This window comes from Ptychodera flava, chromosome 2 (assembly GCF_041260155.1).
Source record: "Ptychodera flava strain L36383 chromosome 2, AS_Pfla_20210202, whole genome shotgun sequence".
Lineage (NCBI taxonomy): Eukaryota > Metazoa > Hemichordata > Enteropneusta > Ptychoderidae > Ptychodera > Ptychodera flava.
The window spans coordinates 50,141,248-50,165,637 of record NC_091929.1 but is presented as its reverse complement, the minus strand read 5'-3'; the positions used below and the strand labels follow the sequence as shown (position 1 = coordinate 50,165,637).

The 24,390-nt window shown below is 36.7% G+C and overlaps 1 protein-coding gene across 31 annotated transcripts in view; it reads right to left on the bottom strand.

The window, feature by feature from the left end:
• Nucleotides 1-4,530: 4,530 nt before the first annotated feature.
• Nucleotides 4,531-24,390, bottom strand: part of LOC139123106 (serine/threonine-protein phosphatase 6 regulatory subunit 3-like) — a 63,142-nt gene continuing 43,282 nt past the window's right edge. For 3 of the 31 annotated variants that reach the window (XM_070689130.1, XM_070689099.1, XM_070689351.1), the window contains 13 exons: nucleotides 22,670-22,853; nucleotides 22,126-22,214; nucleotides 20,193-20,282; nucleotides 16,528-16,625; nucleotides 16,036-16,093; nucleotides 15,354-15,484; nucleotides 14,544-14,788; nucleotides 13,366-13,513; nucleotides 10,147-10,238; nucleotides 9,187-9,292; nucleotides 8,061-8,429; nucleotides 6,773-6,946; nucleotides 4,531-6,373 (listed from right to left, as the gene is read on the bottom strand). In XM_070689130.1, coding sequence (XP_070545231.1) covers nucleotides 6,310-6,373; nucleotides 6,773-6,946; nucleotides 8,061-8,429; nucleotides 9,187-9,292; nucleotides 10,147-10,238; nucleotides 13,366-13,513; nucleotides 14,544-14,788; nucleotides 15,354-15,484; nucleotides 16,036-16,093; nucleotides 16,528-16,625; nucleotides 20,193-20,282; nucleotides 22,126-22,214; nucleotides 22,670-22,853 — 1,848 coding nt within the window. In that variant the 3' untranslated portion in view covers nucleotides 4,531-6,309. The remainder of the gene's footprint in view (nucleotides 6,374-6,772; nucleotides 6,947-8,060; nucleotides 8,430-9,186; nucleotides 9,293-10,146; nucleotides 10,239-13,365; nucleotides 13,514-14,543; nucleotides 14,789-15,353; nucleotides 15,485-16,035; nucleotides 16,094-16,527; nucleotides 16,626-20,192; nucleotides 20,283-22,125; nucleotides 22,215-22,669; nucleotides 22,854-24,390) is intronic. The other 28 variants (XM_070689240.1, XM_070689175.1, XM_070689136.1 and 25 more) reach the window with 16 other exon arrangements.

Genomic DNA, 24,390 nt, shown 5'->3' with positions numbered 1-24,390 from the left:
CACGACACAAATAATTTTTAAAATACTCAGGATATTTTACATTGGGAATAAAACAACCTTTACAAAATATTTATGACACAGCTTGTTTGTCATATGTGATATACTGCTGAAAACATTTCAGTGTCACTGATTTCCTTTGTACATAACCCTTGGCATATAACCTTTGACCTTTCATTTATGGCACTAAACTGATAACCTTTGACCTATATCTCTGGTACAGATACCCTCTGATATTTATCATATTCTCTTGATTATCTCAATAAGTTCGCAAAATTTAAACAATCTGAGCATTTTTTTATCTTTATTCTGACCTGACGAACCACAGGGCAGCTGTCCAGCATTGTTTGCTCTCATATCACATGGTGGTTTTAGTTACATTGGAGTCACAATGAACAAAATGAACTGGGTGGGAAGAAAGGTCAGAATTCAAACTCTTTCTTGCAAACCCAAGTAAATAAGCTACTCAGAAAAGAAACAAAATATCCAGGTCTGGTTATAGCTTTGCTTAATTTCTCTGTCAGTGTTTGAGTAACTTGAATACATGAGCACCAGTGTCTTCATAATAATATGGTGAATCTCTGCGATACAAAATTATTTTGCTTGTCTGAAATATCAGTGGTTTCCTTTCAATATCTATAAATCAGGTACGGTGTGATTTTCAGAACGTCAATACAGCACAGGCACTGATAATATCTGTTTTCATCCTGCAGGCAAGTGACACTTTCTTTGACATTTTTCTTGTACAAAGGAAAGAACAGAAACAACCAGGTTTCCAACAAAATTATATACATAAATGTTTGGAATATAGAAAACCAGACAAAGGTGTATAAAGATTTTAATACTTGGAGACAAACATCCTGGAGAAATTGCTGTCTGTGAATAATATAATATTTTGATAACTGCTTAGTCCCTGTGCTTATGTATGTAAATTTTTTTTCTAATTGATTGCTTTTCATGGATACCAATCACTTCTATCTAAGTTGTGAACATGCGTACAAGAGTCTGTCAGGAATTTTGTCAATAAACTCCTCCATCACAATTATTTGGGTTTATTGTTTTTCACACTGATAAAAATCTGAGATTATACAGCTCAGGAATTTTATCTGAAGTCAGACAACCTTCCTTATTCCTATTTTTTCTTGTGAAATAATAATTGTTGTAAATAACTGCAGGAAAAAAGTACTTTCAGAATAATTCTTTTGTTTCTTTTCAGATAAAAAACTAAATTCAGTGTGCTATGGGATGTATACGAGTCTCAGCAAATGTTTCAATATATTTGCTAGAATTATTACAAGACCAGCCTATGCAAAATGCCTTATCTTTTCGAAGCTTTCAAATTCTGAATGAAGTGCCGATATAGCCACCCAAAAAAGTTACTCCAATAATTATGTAACACATAGTATTATTTGTTTCAACTAAAACATATTTCCTTGCAAATGTGGCGAGACTATATTCCAATGGTCAGTTTATTAAAGTTCTTTAAGCTTATACAGTCACTTGCTCCTATTGTACAGTCCACAACAAACCTTGATTTATTCAGGATGTCAATGAGATGAGTAAAATTACAGTTTGATTACATTCTTTCACTCTTTTTTACACCAGCATTCAAAAAGTTCAAATTGCCTGAAATATTTCTTCCGTATAGCTAGGTGCACATAGTGTATTCCGATGGGAACAAGTCACCTTGATCCGATCAAACTGGTTATCGTACTGGTCTGTTCTGTGGTGTTGCTGTGTTGCAGAAGCTACAGATACACCATAGATGAGCATTGTATACTTCACAATGCATGCAATGAGGCACATAGAGACCGTAGACTAGTTTTATTTTAAGTACTTAGCTTGATTCAAGGGGCCAAATGAAAATATTGTTTAGATTAACCTACTTCTCCAACATGTCTTTCTCTCAATATCACCTTTGAGTATGAAAGTCGAACATCTACAATCGCCACAAACTCTTGTGATAGTTTCTAGTTGAGAAATTCTCATGCTTGGTACTATACGTTGGCAGACAAAACTCAAGAGTTCCAAAAGGCACTGTTGTTCTGGCTCATCAATAAACATTTATTTCAAATGTATTTGACAATAACTGATGCTTGAATATTACTAGTAAGATTGGTAGAGTCCCTGATTTCCTATAAACCACTGTAAGGTATTGCATGAGTGTGTGAACACAAATAATATCATCCATGAGTCTTGACACAGGCTGGAAATTATTTGATTTTGCAACATCAGACATTTAAAGGTACACAAGCAACCACAGAAACACACAACACAAAAAATTCTTAAATACTCAAGGATATTTTACATTGGGAATAAAACAACCTTTACAAAATATTTATGACACGGCTTGTTTGTCACATGTGATATACTGCTGAAAGCATTTCAGTGTCACTGATTTCCTCTGTACATAACCCTGGTCATATAACCTTTGACCTTTCATTTATGGCACTTGACTGATAACATTTGACCTATATCTCTGGCAGAGATACCCTCTGATACTATCATATTCTCTTGATTATCCTCAATAAGTTCAGAAAATTAAAACAACCTGAACATTTTTTTATCTTTATTCTGACCTGACGAACCACAGGCAGCTGTCCAGCATTGTTAGCTCTCATATCACGCGGTGTTTTTAGTTACATTGGAGTCACAATGAACAAAATGAACTAGGTGGGAACAAAGGTCAGAATTCAAACTCTTTCTTGCAAAACCAAGTAATTAAGCCACTCAGGAAAGAAACAAAATATCCAGGGTCTGGTTATAGCTTTGCTTAATTTCTCTGTCAATGTTTGAGTAACTTGAATACATGAGCACCAGTGTCTTCATAATAATATAGTGAAACTCTGCAATACAAAATTATTTTGCTTGTCTCAAATATCAGTGGCTTCCCTTCAATATCTATAAATTAGGTACGGTGTGATTTTCAGAACATCAATACAGCACAGACACTGAAAAAAACTGCTTTCATCCTGCAGACAAGTGACACTCTCTTTGACATGTTTCTTGTACAAAGGAAAGAACAGAAACAAGCACCTTTCCAACAAAATCATATGCATAAAGGTTTAGACTATAAAAAACCAGACAAAGGTGTATAAAGATGTTAATACTTGGAGGGAAAACATTCTGGAGACATTCCTGTCTGTGAATAATATAATATTTCGATAAACTGCTTAGTCCCTGTGTTTATGTATGTATTTTTTTCTAATTGATTGCGTTCAAGGATACTAATCACTTCTACCTATGTTGTGAACATCCGTAGAAGAGTCCGTCAGGAATTTTGTCAATAAACTCCTCCATCACAATTATTTCGGCTTATTGTTTTTCACACTGATAAAAAGCTGAGATTATACAGCTCAGGAATTTTATCTGAAGTCAGACAACCTTTCTTATTCCTTTTTTTTCTTGTGAAATAATAATTGTTGTAATAACTGCAGGAAAAAAGTACTTTCAGAATTATTCTTTTGTTTCTTTTCAGATAAAAAACTAAATTCAGTGTGCAATGGGATGTATACGAGTCTCAGTAAATGTTTCAATATATTTGCTAAAATTATTACAAGACCAGCCTATGCAAAATGATGCCTTTTTCTTTCGAAGCTTTGAATTCTGAATGAAGTGCCGATATAGCCACCCAAAAAACTTACTCCAATAGTTATGTAAACATATAGTATTATTTGTTTCAACTAAAAAATATTTCCTTGCAAAATTGGCGAGACTATATTCCAATGGTCAGTTTTATTAAAGTTCATTATACAGTCCTTGCTCCTATTATACAGTCCACAACAAACCTTGATTTATTCCGCATGTCAATGAGATGAGTAAAATTACACTTTGATTACATTCTTTCACTCTTTTTTACACCAGCATTCAAAAAGTTCAAATTGCCTGAAATATTTCTTCCGTATAGCTAGGTGCTCACAGTGTATTCTGCTTGGAACAAAGTCACCTTGATCCGGATCCAACCGGTTATCATACTGGTCCCCTCTGCTGTTCTGCTGTAGCTTCAGATTTACTGTAGCTGAGCATTGTATATACTTACTTCACAATGAAACACATTGAGACCGCAGACTAGTTTTATTTTGAGTACTCAGCATGATTCAAGGGGCAGACTGAAAATATTGTTTAGATCAATCTACTTTTCTAAATTGTCTTTCTCTCAATATGACCTTTGTTAATGAAAGTTGAACATCAACAATTGACAAAACTCTTGTGATACTTTCCAGTTGAAAATTATCATGTTTGGTACTTTACATTGGCAGACAAAGCTCAGAGTTCCAAAAGGCACTGTTGTTTGGGCTTATCAATAAACATGCATTTCAAATCTATTTGACACAACCTGATGCTTTGGTATTACTGGTAAGTTTGATAGAGTCCTTGATTCCTATAAACCACTGTAACACAAAACTGTTGAATGGTAGGCATCTGCACTCTTACTATGACATGTTGTTGAAAGTGTCTGGTTATAATTGGAGGATCTACCCTTGTATTGCATGAGTGTGTGAACACAAATAATCTCATCCATGAGTCTTGACACAGGCTGGAAATTGTTTAATTTTGCAACATCAGACATTTAAAGGTACACAAGCAACCACAGAAACACACAACACAAAAAATTCTTAAAATACTCAAGGATATTTTACAGTGGGAATAAAACAACCTTTACAAAATATTTATGACACGGCTTGTTTGTCACATGTGATATACTGCTGAAAACATTTCAGTGTCACCGATTTCCTTTGTACATAACCCTAGTCATATAACCTTTGACCTTTCCTTTATGGCACTTAAATGATAACCTTTAACCTTTATCTCTGACACAGATACCCTCTGATATTTATCATATTCTCTTGATTATCCTCAATAAGTTTGCAAAATTTAAACAATCTGAGAATTTTTTTATCTTTATTCTGACCTGACGAACCACAGGCAGCTGTCCAGCATTGTTTGCTCTCATATCATGCGGTGTTTTTAGTTACATTGGAGTCACAATGAACAAAATGAAATGGGTGGAAAAGAAAGGTCACAATTCAAACTCTTTCTTGCAAACCCAAGTAATTAAGCACTCAGGAAAGAAACAAAATATCCAGGGTCTGGTTACAGCTTTGCTTAATTTCTCTGTCAATGTTTGAGTAACTTGATACATGAGCACCAGTGTCTTCATAATAATATGGTGAAACTCTGCAATACAAAATTATTTTGCTTGTCTGAAATATCAGTGGATTCCCTTCAATATCTATAAATTAGGTAGGGTGTGATTTTCAGAACATCAATACAGCACAGGCAATGATAATATCTGCTTTCATCCTGCAGGCAAGTAACACTTTCTTAGACATGTTTCTTGTACAAAGGAAAGAACAGAAACAACCAGGTCTCCAACAAAATTATATGCATAAAGGTTTGGAATATAGAAAACCAGACAAAGGTGTATAAAGATTTTAATACTTGGAGAGAAACATTCTGGAGAAATTCCTGTCTGTGAATAATATAATATTTCGATAAACTGCTTAGTCCCTGTGTTTATGTATGTAAATTTTTTTCTAATTGATTGCTTTTCATGGATACCAATCATTTCTACCTATGTTGTGAACATGCGTACAAGAGTCTGTCAGGATTTTGTCAATAAACTCCTCCATCACAATTATTTTGGTTTATTTTTTTCACACTGATAAAAAGCTGAGATTATACAGCTCAGGAATTTTATCTGATGTCAGACAACCTTTCTTATTCCATTTTTTTCTTCTGAAATAATAATTGTTGTAAATAACTGCAGGAAAAAAGTACTTTCAGAATAATTCTTTTGTTTCTTTTCAGATAAAAAACTAAATTCAGTGTGCAATGGGATGTATACGAGTCTCAGTAAATGTTTCAATATATTTGCTAAAATTATTACAAGACCAGCCTATGCAAAATGATGCCTTTTTTCTTTCGAAGCCTTGAAATTCTGAATGAAGTGCCGATATAGCCACCCAAAAAAGTTACTCCAATAATTATGTAAACACATAGTATTATTTGTTTCAACTAAAAATATTTCCTTGCAAAATTTGGCGAGACTATATTCCAATGGTCAGTTTTATTAAGTTCATTATACAGTCACTTGCTCCTATTATACAGTCCACAACAAACCTTGATTTATTCCGCATGTCGATGAGATGAGTAAAATTACACTTTGATTACATTCTTTCACTCTTTTTTACACCAGCATTTCAAAAAGTTCAAATTGCCTGAAATATTTCTTCCGTATAGCTAGGTGCACACAGTGTATTCTGCTTGGAACAAAGTCACCCTGAACCGGATCCAACCGGTTATGACGGTTCATACTGGTCCGTTCTGCTGTGTTGCTGTTTTCCACTGTTCTAAGGCCTCTATTGCTTCAGCTCTGCAATTAACAGTAATAGCAACAACAATAGTATCAACCACAACAAAACTATAGTGATTTATATTATCCTCAAGTAATAACAGAACCTCTATAATGTGGAAGTTGTAATTTAATGAGAAGCACAGAGATGATTCTGTACATTATCAACAACATAAATATAACAGCAAACAGTGTCAACAGACTGTACATTTTGACTTTAAACATTAATATACGCAGGAGCAATGAATGCACCATGCTATGATGACTTTTGCCCTTTCCCTTGATTCAATGCTACCATGGTTTGGCCTAAACCCATTGTTATAAACTGTGTTTCTAGACTGGTTTACAGCAAATCAGGGATGAACAGGTTAAATAAAATTTTGAGGTAGTAAAGATTTGAGTTGAAAGTAAACTAGTCACCTTGCTTTTTCCAGTCTTGCCTTCTCTTCCGGTGTCATACCACTTGGTTCATTGGTGCTCTGTTTGTTGGCTGTGTTTCCCTCCGTGGGTCCGTTGGATGATTTGGGAGTTGCTGGGCTAGAGGAGCTACTGTGAGGAGAACCGAATTTCATAAGACCACTAGAGGAGAGGAAACTATTAAGATGAAGCCACACACACAAACACCAGCCAAGATGAAGATCAAGAATGAAACGAGGAGAAAGTGGGAGAAACACACAGATGACACAAAGAGGAGACAGACATGGGAGATGAACGAGGAGCCATCAAAAAGACAACGACCACCACAAGTGACAAAACAGTCAAAGACAAAAAACAAAAAACAATGGAGAGGGGAAAAAAGAAGAAAAATAATATATACAAAGCATGCAACAAAGCAAAATGTCTATTCTATTGTTGGTTAGAAGACAGATGGACGGATTAACATGGATACATGAAATGTGAGACAAGACAAATAATTATACATTTTTAATCTTTTAACTACCCAAGTTTATTTTACAATATTATACTATCATTTATTGCTATATTTCAACTTACATTAATTTTGTTTCCTTGTCTCTTAAAATCAGAAAGCCTTACATTTCTTTGAATCTTGATATGAGCTAAAAGGAATTCAACTTTGCTTGAACCAAATTTTGTAAAAAGTATGGCATTTTACCATGAAAAATTCAGATTTCTGTCTCTGTATAAAACTTGAAACATTTGGCAGTTGTGACTTGAAATCCCATCAAGATTTTACCGAATTCACACTTAGCACTGAAATCACATCATAAAAATGCTAAATGGCTGGCTTTCTGATTCTGTACTAAATTTTGATTACCATTGATATAATTATTTTCTGTAAAGAAACTAATTCATTCCTTAAAATGATTTTACATAGGAACAGTAAAGGATCCACAGTCATATTAAATGTGACTTCTTTAATTTTCACAAAAATATTGTATTTTGTCTCATAAAGTTTAACAATGGAGTTGACACATTAAACTTTTCCCCAATTTGGCATAAGCACCTTAAATACAATGCATTTTACTTGGACATATGGGATGGAACTTGTGAAACTTAAGATGTGAGATGAGGTTCTGAATCAGAGAGTAGATGTGGCTCTATAACAGTGAGTCAATCAGATCAAGGGACAGAATGGACATGAGGTGGACTGACAAGTTAAAACTAGAACACAAACACAATGAAAGCTACATGTCATAATGAAGGAGATTCAGCCATGCATTTGATTTCTGTTATGCCATGAACTCACTCAAAGTTATCGTCAAGGTCACCTTCATCTTCTTCATTCTCCTCTTTGCTGTTGTCATGGGAACCAACATCCTCAATGGTGATCTGCGTTTTTGATTCACCTGCAGTTTCCATATCTGTTGCTTTGCTAGATTCCCCTGATGGCTTGTTCTCATCACTCGTTGTTGAAGCAGAGTCCGCTACAACCAAGGTTTCTTCACTGCTACTAGTACTTGAGACATCTGGACTTGACACTGTGTCCTCCTTGGTCTCAATACTGGGTTTACTTTCCTGTGATATGCTGGAATCACCTACTTGTGGAGTGGTTGCTGTGGATGAGACCTGCCTTGGTTCTACTTCCGTTGTGGAACCATCTTCTTCCATTTTTGAGCTGTAAAGTGTGAAAGATGTATCAAGATATGCCATATAATTAATTTTCAAAATTAAATCATCTAATTGTAAACATAAAAACATCTAAGCTTGCAAGGGCTTGAATAATTTTACTAACTCATGAAAGTCAACACATAAATACAACATCTACAGTTGTTGAAATCATGTTACGCTGAAATGGGGTTTTGATGTACAAGAACCATCAATGCTTTCACGGTCATCATATTAAATTCAAAACAAATGACATTTCAAAACCAAATACTGGTGGTGCTCATCACCAAATCTGGCAAGTGCTGCAAGGCTGCGCTTTTTGACATTTTGAACATTGAGTGTAAGATACAGACTTTAAAAGAAACGGTATTTCAATCAGTTTGAATACAAAATGTTAAGAAACGACATAAAATGTGATCATGATATCGAGAAAGGTCATAGCCTGAGCTACTTTCATGTAATTTAAACTCTACAATCAATGGATTCTTTGGCTAATATCACTCTACCCGCTTAGATAATACACATGCCCTGACTGAAGAATTTTCTCTATTACTCAAAGAAATTTGTGTCTTACATGTGCTGCTATTGGGCTGAAACACAGACATGTCAAGAAATTTTGAAATTAACAAGATGTCGGTGAGTTAAGGGTTCAAAGGTCAGTATGCAAGTGAAATCATGGAAGCACTCCTCCAAATGATTAAACACCATGATTTTGCAGAGTTGACAATCTCATAGATAGGTTATTGGTACGACCAGTCAAAACTTACCTTTCTACTGTCATTGTTGTGGTTGCTGGTTGAAGTTCAAGACTACTCTTGTTGACCGCAGTGTTTTCAACACTTCGTAGGATAATGGGAGGTGCCGTGCTTACCACTATGGAAAACACGTAAGAAAGCATGAGTATCAAGACTACATTGTGAATTCTGATATTGGAGATATACATGTTGATATTGAACAATTTTAAGGGCTGCAATATCATTCATGCTGATGATTGCAGTGTTTTGAACAGTAAACTCTGCACCACTGAGATGAATATGATACATGCATCATGATCTGTCTATCATCAAACAAATTTCCATCCAAATTTGGGTAAAATTGCACAATTATGAATGATTCCTATCTAATTACAAATTTTCAATCTCATGACCTTTTTCTTAAGACAATTACGCTTGAATGACTGATGGTCTAAAATTAAACAGACCACGCTGAACACAAAATTCTTTCTCCGTTATGTTCCAATGTCCAGATGAACAGTTTCAGTCCGAAATAAACACAACATGTGGTGTTCTACAAGCCTAAGAAATCGTGTGATGTCTGTGCCAACAGACAAACATGTGCAAATGCATATTGAAATACACATTTCTGTGCACATTTCCCAACATAGATTTGTTTATCCTGTGATATGTTAGAATTCTGAGTTTCACCTATTGATCATGAACATACTCTTTCCATGCATTGGTATGATGAGGCAGACTTTAAAAAAAATTCTTGAAGATTCATGATTCGAATTCAAGAGTTCAGATATGCACATGTACTACCATAGCCAGAGGGCCTTCTGCCAAGATAGACCATTGCATATTTGATACAATATCCCTACATTAAAATTGAAGTCATTATTTTTCAAAATGATCCCACAGCAGCAATTTTGTTATTTATTACAATGTTTGAATACAAATGTAAAAGGAGAGTTGACGTTAAACCCTAAATCACAGGATTTCACCACTTACTGTATTTCTGTTGTACACTACTATCTGCCATTGGCATATCTGAAGATTCACTCTCCATTGCAACTGGAGAATTACTACGAGGTTGTCCAGACCTGTGATGTGGGTGAAAGAAATATTCAAATTAATGGGAATATCTTGAAAAGCTCAGTTCAACAGACAAATTGTAAGAAATAAACATCAATACATTACAATGTAACTGAGTAAAAGGGATACAGACAATGCTGCTTGCTAATTGTTAAAGACTTTTGTCACAAAGAGTTACCACTATTCCAAGATTACATTACTCTCTCAACAGCAAAACAACAAAAATATGTTGCCTTTGGTCAAACAAGAAATTCAATCTTAACAAAAAGGACTACAATTATCAAGCATTAATCTGAAATTTCTAGAAGATGGACACACCTTGTTGAAAGGCCGTGAGAGAAAATTGGTGGTTTGAGAGATTCAAATTATTTGGACAGATGGCAAGACATGATAGTTTTTACAACTGGGTGTGACTGTTATGATCTGAGCTGACAAAAATACTTTTTGCCCGGAAGGTTTGGCGACCAACGCAACTAAAACCAGCACACCATAGTTACAAGATAGAGCTGTATTACTGAATGCTCATTTCAGGAATTTTTTTCTGACAAGGGTATAATCCTGATACCTTAACTACAAAGGACATGTTTCCAGATTTGTACAACGGCTGATATCCTTTCAAAACTTCACTGCCTGAATCAGAATAGAATCGTGGTAACTCTTTTCTTCACACACCATTGTAACAAAATATTTTTACATACAGTTCATTAAATAATAAAACCCATTTCCATTTTGCGAATTAATTTATTGTAAATATCTTTGTAAGAGAGAAATGGTGATGAAATAAAAATCTTGACTACAGACAATGTCAGCTGTCACTATTCTCCAGACTTACAGCGAACGTCAAAATGAACCGGAGATCAACTTTGATAAGCCCCTATCAATTTCCCTGGCAATCTTCCAATACCCCCTTGAAAGCACCGAGGTACTTTGGTCAGTAAACATACACTGCACTGCGCCTGCTGTGCTATCTCCATTCGCACTCCCTATGCAAGCTTCTGCATGGATCAAACCATTTTGCGCCAGTTTACAGCTATGGCTGTTTGATATCAGTGTATTCAACGAAGCTCATGGCATACTTGTTATATATTACAAAACAATGGGACGCTGGAGATCCCGAGACAGTATCGTTAGGAAAATGACACGTTTTCCCAGTACTTTCTTGATCTTTTGACCCTGCCCACCCCCGTCACCTTAATAGTATAGTTCATTACACAGTTACGTCCGCCATTGTTTATTTTCACTCACGGACCACAGCGATGTTAATTTTCATCCTCTGAACATGAAGTTTATTAGTTTGAAGCAATTATCCTTTCATCTGTGAAGAGTTTTACTGGTGACTATTACAATTTTCACTGTTATGTTGTTGTTTTCACAAGATGCAGACTGCTTTTCCGTGCAGTCAATCATAGACAGTTTCTCTACACTCTACAGTCCATGAGTCAATAAATGCCAGTTCACACGTGCACTATGCTGTTGATCGGCACATGACGTCCTCATGTCAAGTTTTGGGATTTTTTTATGCTGAAATTTCACCAAAATACCATTTCTGTATCCAGAGATTGTGTAATCAGTTTGATTTAAAACAGCGATATAAAACACTGTGTCAGTTAATCTTGGAAATTTCGGCTGAGTTTTGCTGTCTTATCTATGGTTGTCAATCAGTATGTGCACTGCATTAGGGCCTGTATAGAGAGACCCTGATGTAATCAAGGTATGCCAGATCATAAAATCGTGAGCATATTTTTTTTTCTGTCGACATCGATTTGCCTTGCAATGGAATTTTAGGCAAGAAAGAGCATCATAGAAAAATGGTTGACAGGCGTTTCCCAAACCAGTATCGACACAGAAATGCATTGCTCAGCACTGTGAACGATGTCATAATGAAATACCGTAGAACTGGGCATTTCCACGAGTAGAAGTTCACCAGCCGCCGAGAGTCAAATCAGGGCCTCACTCAGTACAACAACATTGTCTTTCACTAGATAACCTAACTGGCTGTATCTCAGTTGTTCCATGCGAATGTTTCTAATTTTATGGGCTCTCACACTGACAGTTGTTTACTTTGCAAGCTCATGGAATTTACTATTCAATTTGGGTAAAGTATGTCGTGTGACATGACTGCATACGGGAAATACTTCACGATAACAGGATCGACGCACGTAACAATGCAAAACAAGTTCTGTGAAAAATCGAGTTTGAAATTATTATTACAATTAAAGGTCTTAAAATCGCATGCTTTATTTCATTTCTTGTCAACCACTTTGGGCTTCAAAATGGTTTCTTCCGGAAAGGGAGCCAGAAATAGAAGGGAGATCGAATGGCAGTAACACAGCAGGCGCCTTGTATGTTTATTGGCCTGTTTATAGGCAACACTAACCAAAATACCTTGGTGTTTTCCAAGGGATATTGGAAGATTACGAGGGAAATTGATAGGGGCTTATCAAAGTTGGTCTCCGGTTCATTTTGACGTTCGCTGTAAAAAGTCATTTAACATTTCACCAGACTCACTAAACCCTGTTGGAAACTTTGCCCATAAATATAAGTATTTCGAGATGCTATTTCCCATTTCCCTCATTAAATGTAAACAAGCAATCTTCAAATAATTTCAGAGAATACTATTACTTTTGGTACTTGTGCTACAAGCTGCTAACTTCATATCTGTCCTTACTTTTTGAAAAAACGAAAGTACTACAAGACTGACAACTGAAGGCGCTACACATATGAAATGAATCTGACATATTACCAGTTCACAGACTATTCATTTTTAAGCTTATTGGAAGAATGTATTATTGAATGGAGAAAACAGTGAAGGAACAGTTATACATTAGTCTAATGAGTACCAATTCTAGACTCCCTTTTCATACACAGAGAAACTGGATAATGTTTTCAGAAATAGGAGTACTAAAACAAAAATTCAAATATTCTATCGTGTATCAGAGATCAATTTGTTAACATGTACTTTTCCTTGATGTAAATTTTCTCATTACTGTATTCATATGTACAAAATTTGGTAGAATACATTAAAACTGCCCATTCTATAGTAATTTATCTGCAATCAAGTCACTGCTCCAAATTTTATGAATCATTTTTCTTCAGAAATGAGATTTTATCTTCTTTCAATCTTCAGTGACTTACCTTGCTTTATTATCAAAGGCATTGAAATCAGCAAAACTTGCCCACCCGACTGCTTGTTGCTCATTTGAACCACTTGCACTTTCCCATCCTGCAGGCGTTGTATCCATGGCAACAGTTGCTTCCATAGTATTGAAGTTGGCCCATGCTGCTACAGAGAACAATCAGTTGTACAGTAATTCAACATCTTATGTTTTTACTTATGAAAGGCATTCAAACTTGACAGCAAAAAGACATAAAAGGCCAGTTGGTGTAAATTTTGATGATTTTCCACTAATTTTTGTTTGTCTATCACATGGCGAGTTGTTGTTCTACTTCCCTAAGCATGTCACCACAGTGTCTATACATGTAAAATGCACTGTTCTTGTTTACCTTTGAATTCTGGATAGGAATACAATTCACTTGTCAACAATAACAACGCAGTGTAAACATGTACGGTACAGGCTGAGTTGACAAGCTCAACACTGAGTATCTTACTGAGTATGCTTTAGGGAGATGAATAAGAAACTGTGGTTGATATTAAAAAGGAAAATGGTGGGAAATTACTCAAAGCTACATGTGACAATGATGATTTTGTGATTATTTCATTGATATACGATCTCACATGTTTTTTCTCAAAAACATTCTATTGTTTTTTTCTTGACTTGCCACAGAGGGCGCTATCATCATTTTTTTTCATGGCCTGCCAACCTTGATAACATACACAGGAGAAAACATCTCACCATTGGCAAGCCTTGTACACAAAAGAATGATGAAACCTTGATATGATCTCCCAGAATACTTTACTGGGTAAGTTTAGTAATTTTCCATGACAATTTGATAATATACACTAATTACCCTCAACAAACATCCCATTTACACTGCACATCTATGTTACATTGTAACAATTAGAGTCTCGTCAGTGTCATCATGACTCAAAACTAATCAAGAACAAATCTTTTAACTTACAGGCAGTTTGTATTACTATTTAACCTCTATGCAGATGAAATTCTCCACAAACAGACTGTCTCTGTCCAGGTCTTTGGTATGAAATATGTTTCACAATATATGTCAAATCAGACGACCAGTTCCAAAAACACAACAAAGTTGTCAAACATGTTGTTAAAATATTGCAATCTTTATCTCTAAGACCCACAGAAAGATGATATTCACGAGTGTCATGTGACAGTCACCTGACTTACCATCTGATGAATCAACATCCATCTTCATGTCTTCAGTTGTGGTTGCACTAGCTGTGGTTGTGGCTGAGATTGTGGCGGCTGTAGAGGTGACAGTCCTCGGCGTTCTTGGCGACTCTAGCCCTGATGACGGCGGAGAGTTGTTATCAAAGGCACCATGATCATCTTCATCACTGTCTGTGCTATTATCGCTATGATCACTGGGTGGGTCTGCGTCTTCCCCTGGTGGTGCGTCTGGTGATATTTCACTGTTGACAGGTAAAGGTAATTCTTATCATAAATGTTTCCTATGTATATGAATACTTGCAAGTACTGACACACGGTGAAAATTTGCACTTTTTAACTATTTTCACATTCATTCAGAGTGAACATCAGTGGTTTGTTACAACCTTACACTTTCAAGATTTGCTATCACCCTATTGTTTTTTACATAATGGTTGGACCTCTACACTGAGGAAGGGGGTGGTAGAAGGGTTACAACAATGCTGGTTTACCTTAAAATCATTTTGAATCCAGGGTTAACCAAAGGTCAACAGTCAGATTTGTGAAATTTTTAAACTCCACACGGCACCTGCTAAATACTACCAATCATTGCTCACTTCAAAGATGACCAAGGAATTGAAATAATTCATCAAATTCTGACTAACATACAGATGGTGCTTTAAACATTGGCAATGACTTGATTAAGATCAACAATGAAGTTAGAATGTGCCTCTAGGATGTTTTGGATGCATAAATATTTACAAGACAATTCTGGTCTAAGATAAAATTGTTCACCAACAGAAGAAACATATGAATGGTTTGGCGGGTTACCTTTTTCTTGAATCTTGGACCGGTGAAAAGGTGAGTTCTTTTTCCTCCCAGATATCATCTTCATCACTTCCACTGTCGTTAAATTGTTGAATTCTCTCATTACAGCAAGCTTCAAACAAGGCAGAGTTTGGCTGCAGTTCAGAAAGATGGATACGAGGGAAGAGGATGTAAATATTACACTAAGATATCACATCTTTCAAAAAGATTTAGTGGTTTTCCTTTTTGTCAAGTAAAGTATCCATACTTGGTGTAACTTGAAATCTCTTCTGACAGTCATTCAGAAAGACGACTTTTGCAATAACAAGTTACGTCATTTGATAAAGTGAACCAAGGCTGAAGAGCATCCATCCAGAGTTTGTCATATTTCCATTGATGTTAAATTTACTCATTTTTTTCCGTAATACACTTCAGTTTAACAACCACTCATTCCAATACAAAGTAATAATATTACACAAATTCATAAACAAGAATCTGACTAACTTCATCCTCTGACTTCTTAAGTGAACTCTAAAGCAATTTTGGTACAATTTTTCACATTAGTAGAATCGCTAACAAACACAACAAGTACTACTAGCAGAGTTTACAATTTATGATTTCCTGACAATGTTCAATTAATTAGATTATTTATTCAATTGTCACTGAGAACACAACATGGAGATATAGGGTTCATGCAAATACTTACATTGTCCTCATTTGCTGATATTGAGAAGTTAATATCTGTGATACGGTCAAATGGTGCACTGTAACATGAAAAGATTCACACAAAGTTGTACTCATTGTTTTATCAAGAAAATTCCAGCAGTCTCTTTTGTTTTCAAAATTGTGCTTTATTAACTGTGATATATAAATGTTAAAAGTTTCTGATCAATCCATGATTATTTCTCTTTCACATCACAGCAAATTGTCTTTGGTTATTTTGAACATGGCATCACACAAGTGTTTAATTGACAACTTCGCAATGTGTTTAGGTGATACAATCTTGTAGCACCTACACTGATGACCAAATGACATCACTCACAACAGCATGACAAACTTATCAAACGCAGTACAGCAGTCTGGGTGCAGAAAATGCAAATACTGATACACAGCTATGGCAGAGTTACAGATCATGGTGATTTCATTATATGCAGTGGCAAGCAAACACACAAATCGACCAGTTCAGAGAACAACTTACTTTACATTGTCGTCCTGGTCCCCAAAGTCTTCATCGTTGAATCCAAACTGGTCAATAAAATTGGACGTCATTTGTTGCATCTGATAATCAGAGAAGGCCTGACAATAGGTATCAGACCAAAAAACATACATTGACTCACTAAGAATAGACTACGGCACACACACACACATGCACTACAGCCACTAACACATTACAATCCATAATGTACAGAGGCTGATGCAACATGGGATACATGTGGCAGCTGTGTGGTTTGATTCAGCACATAGCAATTGGTTTTCTGTGTTGTGGTGTTGGTAGTGTGATGATGGTGGGTGTTATACTGTGGTTTAACAATGGTATGGTGAGAAAATGTTTATTTTGAAAGAAAAGCTATCTTGGTTGTATGAATGACAGACGCATGGTTTTATTGATGTGCGATTGTGAACAGGTTGAAGAATGCTGAATAATGTATGGCAAATGGAGCAAATTTTAACAGGAGTTTGACAGTATTTTAAAAGCCAATTGCTGTGGCCACAGTTCACATGTTTGGAAAATAAAACAGTGATGTGTTCTTTTGTACAAAACCTGCACCAAATGTAGAGGTTATAGCAAAGACTGCCCTGTATGCTGTGAAATACATCTTTTGTAATGTTTTTGTGTCTGTTTTGAAAACTATTTTTGGCAATGCAAACAGGCTGCATTAATTTTTGGAGCAGGTATTTCAACAGTCAGTTGCAAAAATACATCAAAGTGACTTGTCGTAACATTTGCACATATTATATTAGCACATCACAGGGTGTGCATTCATGTGTGAGACACAGGACGACACTGAAATTTGAACACCACAGTAACACAAATGTGAGGTTATTGAACAGCGGCTTTAAGAGGAGGAAAACACAGTATTTAGCAGAACTCAAATCATGACACAGTAGTGTACAACAGTGTACTGTGGGTTAGAATTAGTAAAGACTGTGAATTGTATGGATCCACCATTCAACAGACACAAGGCAAAGATTGGACATGACAATGCAGTGAGTTACGGTGAATGACTGTAGAGTGAGTTCAACAACAAACATTTTTCAGCCTACAGTATTCGACAGAACATTTCAAAAAAGAAGAGTTGACTGCATATGATTTGAAGAAAGCTGATCATGACAATATATTATATAAAACTACTAAACAATCAAATGGATTTATCTAATGTGTTATGTTTAGCTTTATCATTGATTTCTTGAAATAACTGTATTACAATGCAATAATTTCACAAACCAATGAATCTGAGAAGTGCAACTTAATTTAAGTGAGTTTAAAGAGGAAGAAACTTAAAATATAGCAGAGAAGCTAATACATGCCAAGACTTGTACACAATTTCTGTCATAAATATGTTAAATGCATTATCTTAAAGCAGTCGACTTTTCTTTCCATCTAAACTGAGGTAACAACACACACAAGAGACATCTACGCTGTTCCACCCCTATTTCTCTAAAATAGATTCACCCATACCATAGTAGGCAATGGGCTTATACCACATTGCAGCGGTGGCAGGGTTCAATGACAAATGTTAGAATCACTGAAAATGACACCATCAATTACATACACTTTTTACAACAAGACTCTACACAGATAATTAACACAGGCATACACTGACAAATATTTTAGTAAACAATAAATACAAATTAGTGTATGTGGAAGGTCATAATTCAATTTTCGCAATGTGTACGCTGACACAGCAATTTGAAATTTGAGTCAGCATGAGGTTGTGAGATTTCTTCAAGGACAAAACTGTAAACCATCTAGTGAACTGTCATCACAAATGGATATATATAAATGTTTGTGCTGATGAAACAATGCTGAGACTATACGTCTTTGGTCTCTGTGAATTTTCCCTTTAATTACATTGCTTTTTATGATTTGTAAATGTTGATTACCGATCACAGCTATCTTTTATCAAATGTTTAACCCTTTTCCTGCCAAGTCGGTGAAAATCCGCTTGAAATTCGGTGTAGCCAGAATCTAAGCACTGGTGACGTTATTCTCCCAACCCGGTGGAAATCGGGCCCTTTTTGGGTACCCCCTTTCCTGCCAAGTCGACGGCACTACGTTTTGCTATCCCCTGTGCGTTTAGGGGTCATCCGAGGAGAGGTTTTCTGACAAGGAACGCCTTTTCCCCTCGAAATGGGTTCGCAGGGAGTCGATAGACAGGGAAAGGTGCAGAAACCTGTCCGCCAGTCCCCCACACCCGAGGGGGGCTGGTTTTTTTTTACCGCTTTTTAGCGGACTTGGCAGGATAGCATGGTGACGTTTTCTGGCGGAGTTGGACGTACTTGGCTGCCTGGCACTATAGAGATTGCTGCCGAACTTGACCAACTCGGCAATGCTAATCTAGAAGGCTACCTCTTGCAAACGACTTGGCAGATATGCCGATGGTGCGAGACGAAAGTCACTTATTCAGTTGTGCGTGACTGAAAATGAGAACGTATTTTTGACGGGACGGCTCGACTTGTTCCTCCGATGGAACGGATATGAACGACTCGGAAATACCATTACAAACTGGTGTCCGACGTACTAAGCTGGGCTTCAGCTCTGCAAGTTCAAGCCAGGCAACGTCCTTCACCGCCTGGCTGTGCCATTCAATGGACGTAGCTTTGGATTTTTTATTTATTCCATCGTCGAAGTATTGGCTCTGGTTTGCAGGCAAACGTATCCTCTTGCCGACGCATTGGTAACTACGTACGCTGTTTGCGTACAGAGAATTCAAAAGGTGACATAAGGTCAATATGCTACGGGGATACCGCCTGCATTTAGCAGGGACTGCTTTTGTTATGCAAACCAGCTAGCAGTACAATATGGCTGCCAGGCATGTGGACACGTCGATGGCTAGAACAATGGAAGCATATTGCGTTGTACCCATGCATCGCAAAAGTGAGACTGACGACTTGGGTGTAGTGACTGGTTATCACTGGTTAGCTGCAGCCCAAGCCATGTCGGTACAAACCCGTACCTGACTGAGGACCACTCGATTAAGTCAGTAATGAACGGTAACACTCATAAACCAACTCCCAACTGAGCTGGCTAAACTACGTGGAGCTGTGCTTCAATGGCTCAGCCATGTTGTTAATACAACGGCAAAAACATAGTTTTTGTGCTACACTGCCAAGTCGTTGAAGGTACGTATTAAATTGACCCTACCCTGGGGAAACAGGACAGGTTTGCCGGTGCTGCTGCACCCCTAGCACGACCCTCAGGGTCTCTGACTAACAGACGAGTGAGGTGATGTTTGTGCCTAGCGGACGTGCGTAATACTGAAGGAGTTTATTTCCGAAAAAATAAACATGAAACGGCAATAAAATGACGCACTCCCAGGGGCAAACAAACCCGGTGACCTCAATTTTTTTCTGCAGTAACCCTTGAGCTCCTTCCCCTGTCTACGGGCATGTAGAAATTATTGAAGTCTAACACGTATAAGTACGGCTAAAACAACCCTGAAAATGGGTGATTTCTGCCAAAATGCCTGGCAGTATAACATGCAGGAGAGCCAATCTTTTGCAGGCACATATTATGGGGCGGTTTTCTACGGACTTGGCAGGATAACGGACAAGGGCGCTTGGCAGGAAAGGGTTAATGTGGCACGAATGAATTCAATCTATTTGACAGGATGATTATGAAATAATGGATTAGACACTGACCTGCTGCATTGCTGCATCTTGTGGAAAGGGAATGTCTCTAAAATCAGCATCATCATCCTCACTGGAGGAATGAAGTGGATGACCACCAACCTACAAATAAACAAGTCATTGACAATGACATAGTCCCCACTTGTAAAAGGAGTATTAACGGTAGTCTTGATGGGGCAGGGAAATGTGGTCATTAAGAAGTATCACTTGAGTGTATAAGTTCACAAACTATGGGCACATAGGTTGATGACATTTTCCCAATTTATAACAAGAGGCATGTCTAAGTTATGGTTCTAAATTGGGAAAAAAGATCAGACCTCTAGCTGTGTTGGCCAGCCAAGAAATACATATGTGCATAATAAATGAGGTACGAGATGTGAAATCTTAAGGTCTAATATCCTATCAAAATTGAAGCGTATAGAACTTGTGGTTACTGAGTTATGCATATATATGTATAATCAAGGTCTAAGGTCATCAAGGTCACGTGACATTCTGAAAAAAAAAATCGTATTGCTAAGTTATCTCTATATACCAAAAATCAGACCTCCAGCTCTATTGGCTCGCTCAAAATTAGATATGTGCATAATTAATGAGGTACAATATGTGGCGTCATAAGGTGTCCCATCATACCATATATGAATGTTTGGGACTTGTGGTTACTGAGTTGTGGACAAATATGTATATTTGAGGTCAAAGGTCACCAAGGTCACGTGACATTTTGTCAAAAAAATTGTATTGCTAAGTTATCCCTATATACCAAAAATCAGACCTCTAGCTCGATTGGCTTGCTCAAAATTAGATATGTGCATAATTAATGAGGTACAATATGTGGCGTCATAAGCTGTCCCATCACACCATATATGAAGGGTGTAGCACTTGTGGTTACTGAGTTATGGACAAATATATATATTTGAGGTCAAAGGTCACCAAGGTCACATGACATTTTGTCAAAATATCTGAGATATCTGCGTGAACGGATGGACTCACGGATGGACTCACAGACGGACATGACCCAATCTATAAGCCCCTGGATTTCATCCATGGGGACTAAAAACTGTGTAACTGCATCCTTTTTGCAATATGAATACGATGAGAAACTAAATTTTTATTTTTCTTGGCCTTATACATGGGAGTCTATGGACTGCCTTATACATGGGAGTCTATGGACTGCCTTATACATGGGAGTCTATGGACTTCCTATACATGGGAGTCTATGGACTGCCTTATACACGGGAGTCTATGGACTGCCTTATACATGGGAGTCTATGGAGACTGCCTTATACATGGGAGTCTATGGAGGTGAAAACTAAAAAGTCCTCTAACACGGCCAAATTTGATCGCATTCTGAAACAAATCGACGTGCATCTGTATGGGGTAGGGTACTATCCTTGTGCAAAGTTTGAAAGAAATTGACCTGGGCATGTCTGAGATATCTGCGTGAACGACGGACGCACGGACGCACGCACGCACGCACACACAGGACGGACATGACCAAACCTATAAGTCCCCCCGGACGGTGTCCGTGGGGACTAACAAAGACACTTCATGAGCACTTAGGAGTCACGCAAGCCACAGTTCTTATTTTCTTGCTTTCAGTTAAAGTGTCGTGAAATGTTTGCCGAAAGCTCATTTGATGGAAAGTCCTAGTTACTCAAGATAATTTTTGTGTATCTTGAAGGTGGGTCAAATAAAATATACTAAACAGAGAAAAAATTTATTATGCATTCACAAGCATTCTGTCTCCTAAATCTTAAATATCTGAATGCTATTTATAGACTCTGGAAATGATGTCTAAATGTCTCTGCTTTGACTTGCACTCACATACATTATACTGACCTGTTATGAGCTTCCTAAGACTGCTAAATGACTATGAGTAAAAAGGGACTGTACACGAAAAATCTTGTCAGCTAAGCTAATACAGGAAATTCACCTGTGGTTAACTTACCAAGTCTACTGTGTTTCTCTTGTTTGTTTCTGCTAAAGGTCCTGAGACAAAGTTTTCCCACTTTTCCCTATAATCTTCCGGAACAAATTCTGGTCAGAAAGAAAAGGAAAATGCTGTGTTCAGCAAAAAGGGTCTTTGTGTGCGGCATTCTAGTCATGGTATAATCTTGAGTGTGTGTTCATTGATGATTTCAACTTTGTTCCACATTCAAACCAAGATCTATACAGAAATGGGGCATGGAACCAGACTTGCCACACATCATAAAGGTCTCCTGAGAGAGCACTACAAATGCATGGACAATATTGGTTCATAGTTCAATAGATGGTGTGATGTCAGAGAACGGAATCTTGACTAAATCACTTGCGCACATTGAATTGTTTTGGTGCGCATAACGCAGCTAGCTGCAGAAATGGAGTAAGGAACCAGACTGGCTTGACACTATTGCCATTTGCGTGACTGTTATGGCAATTCCTTGTTTCCTCCAACTCATGTTTATATTGTTAAAACATCCACCATCTTGTTTCCTCCAGTGCAGCAGTCTTACCTTGGAACTGTTGTTTTGTCAATTCACTATTGCAACCCTTATCCATGGCATATGTGATATCATTGGCTGTCTTGGTGAGGTGTCCCATATATCCCTTTCTTCTGCCAGGGTTTTGTGTTTGAACCTGTTCATTCTCTTCCCAACTATCTAATATCCTTTGAATTATTTTACATTCTGAAAATAGCTGAAATGAAAAATAGTATGCTCATTAAGGGTTTGGAAAAATTCTATCGAGAGTATAAAATTATTCACCAGTTTTCTATCTGTATATCCATTTTTGTTAATTTAGCAATTTTTATTACTTGGTAGTATTTTGACATACTTGAATACTGTTGGATGTCAACTTTTCCATAAAAATACCGTCAATGACGCTGTACCTTCTCTAATGTGTGGCCAGGTCAGGTAATTGGTTGTTGGCATAGAGTTGTTGGTAAATAGTTGATGATGTAGGGGCATGAGGTGGGATATGGACCCAAAGAACCCAAAAGATGATTAAATATATCAATCAAAAAATTCTAAGCTACAGTATAAACTGCCTAAAGATAGTTCAATGTGGAAAAAAGTTAAATAATTCAGAAATAAGAATTAACAGTCCAAAATAGTAATGACGCACTTCCCTACTGACCTGAGTGCATGTGAAATACACAACCTGGCATCTATAAATTAAATGTACCGGTATACCAAGTGATCATTTTAGTCACTTTTAACTGTTTTTAAATGGATTTTCCAAAGAGTCCTGTGGAAATGATGAAAAACGCTTATCTGGTCTTGTGTTTGTAAAACCTCATGGCTGATAATTTCATAGTATTGAAAAAAAATTGAAAGTGAAGAAATTACTGTTTTTGATAGGCATATTTTCCTTGAAATACATGACCGTGTAAAGAATATATGCTAAAAGTGTTTAAGAGTAAATTTCTTTTCAAAAAATAATTTAATCTGTGAACAAAGGATTTTATTCTTTGAGTTTACAAATTCAAACATCGCAATTTGTTCAATCATCTTGTGCAGTGCAAAATTTATAAAATGACTGAAAAATAAAAAATAGTGACAATGTCACTGGTCGCTCCCATATAGTTATCAAAACAAGCTAAAATCAAGCTAAAAGATTTTTTATCACAAATAGAAACAATTCCCCCAATAAAATAAAATTATACAAATTTCACCAGAATTTGATCAAATCTTACTGACGTCACCCGTAAAAACCTCTACACTAGTTTCAACTCAATCGGACGTGTGGTTTCAGAGTTAAAAAAATTTTTGATCAAAAATGAAAAAAATAGCCAAAAAATGCAAATGTGCAAATTTCACCACGATTTGCCCAGATTTGAGAAAGGTCACTCCTATGCACTTCCATACCAAGTTTCAAATCAATCAGACTTGTGGTTTCAGAGAAGAAGATTTTTTGACCAAAAATGGGAGAAAATTACAAAAAAATTCATGAAAATAGCAAGTCCAAGATACTGACCCAAGATGTGCACAATCATTTCAGGTCAGCCCAAAGTACTTACATGCTAATTTTTCATCTAATCTGCTCAGTGGCTATTGAGATTTTCAATAAAATGTAAACTTGTAAACATATATACATATGGCTATGGGAGCTAACAAACGACCCAATGGTCGACAGAGCTCTGCTGTGTTATGAAGAGAGCAACGTTTTGTGACATATGTATTGATGAAGAAGGTTGAGATCTTTGATAGCTCATTTCAGGATGGCCTGACCT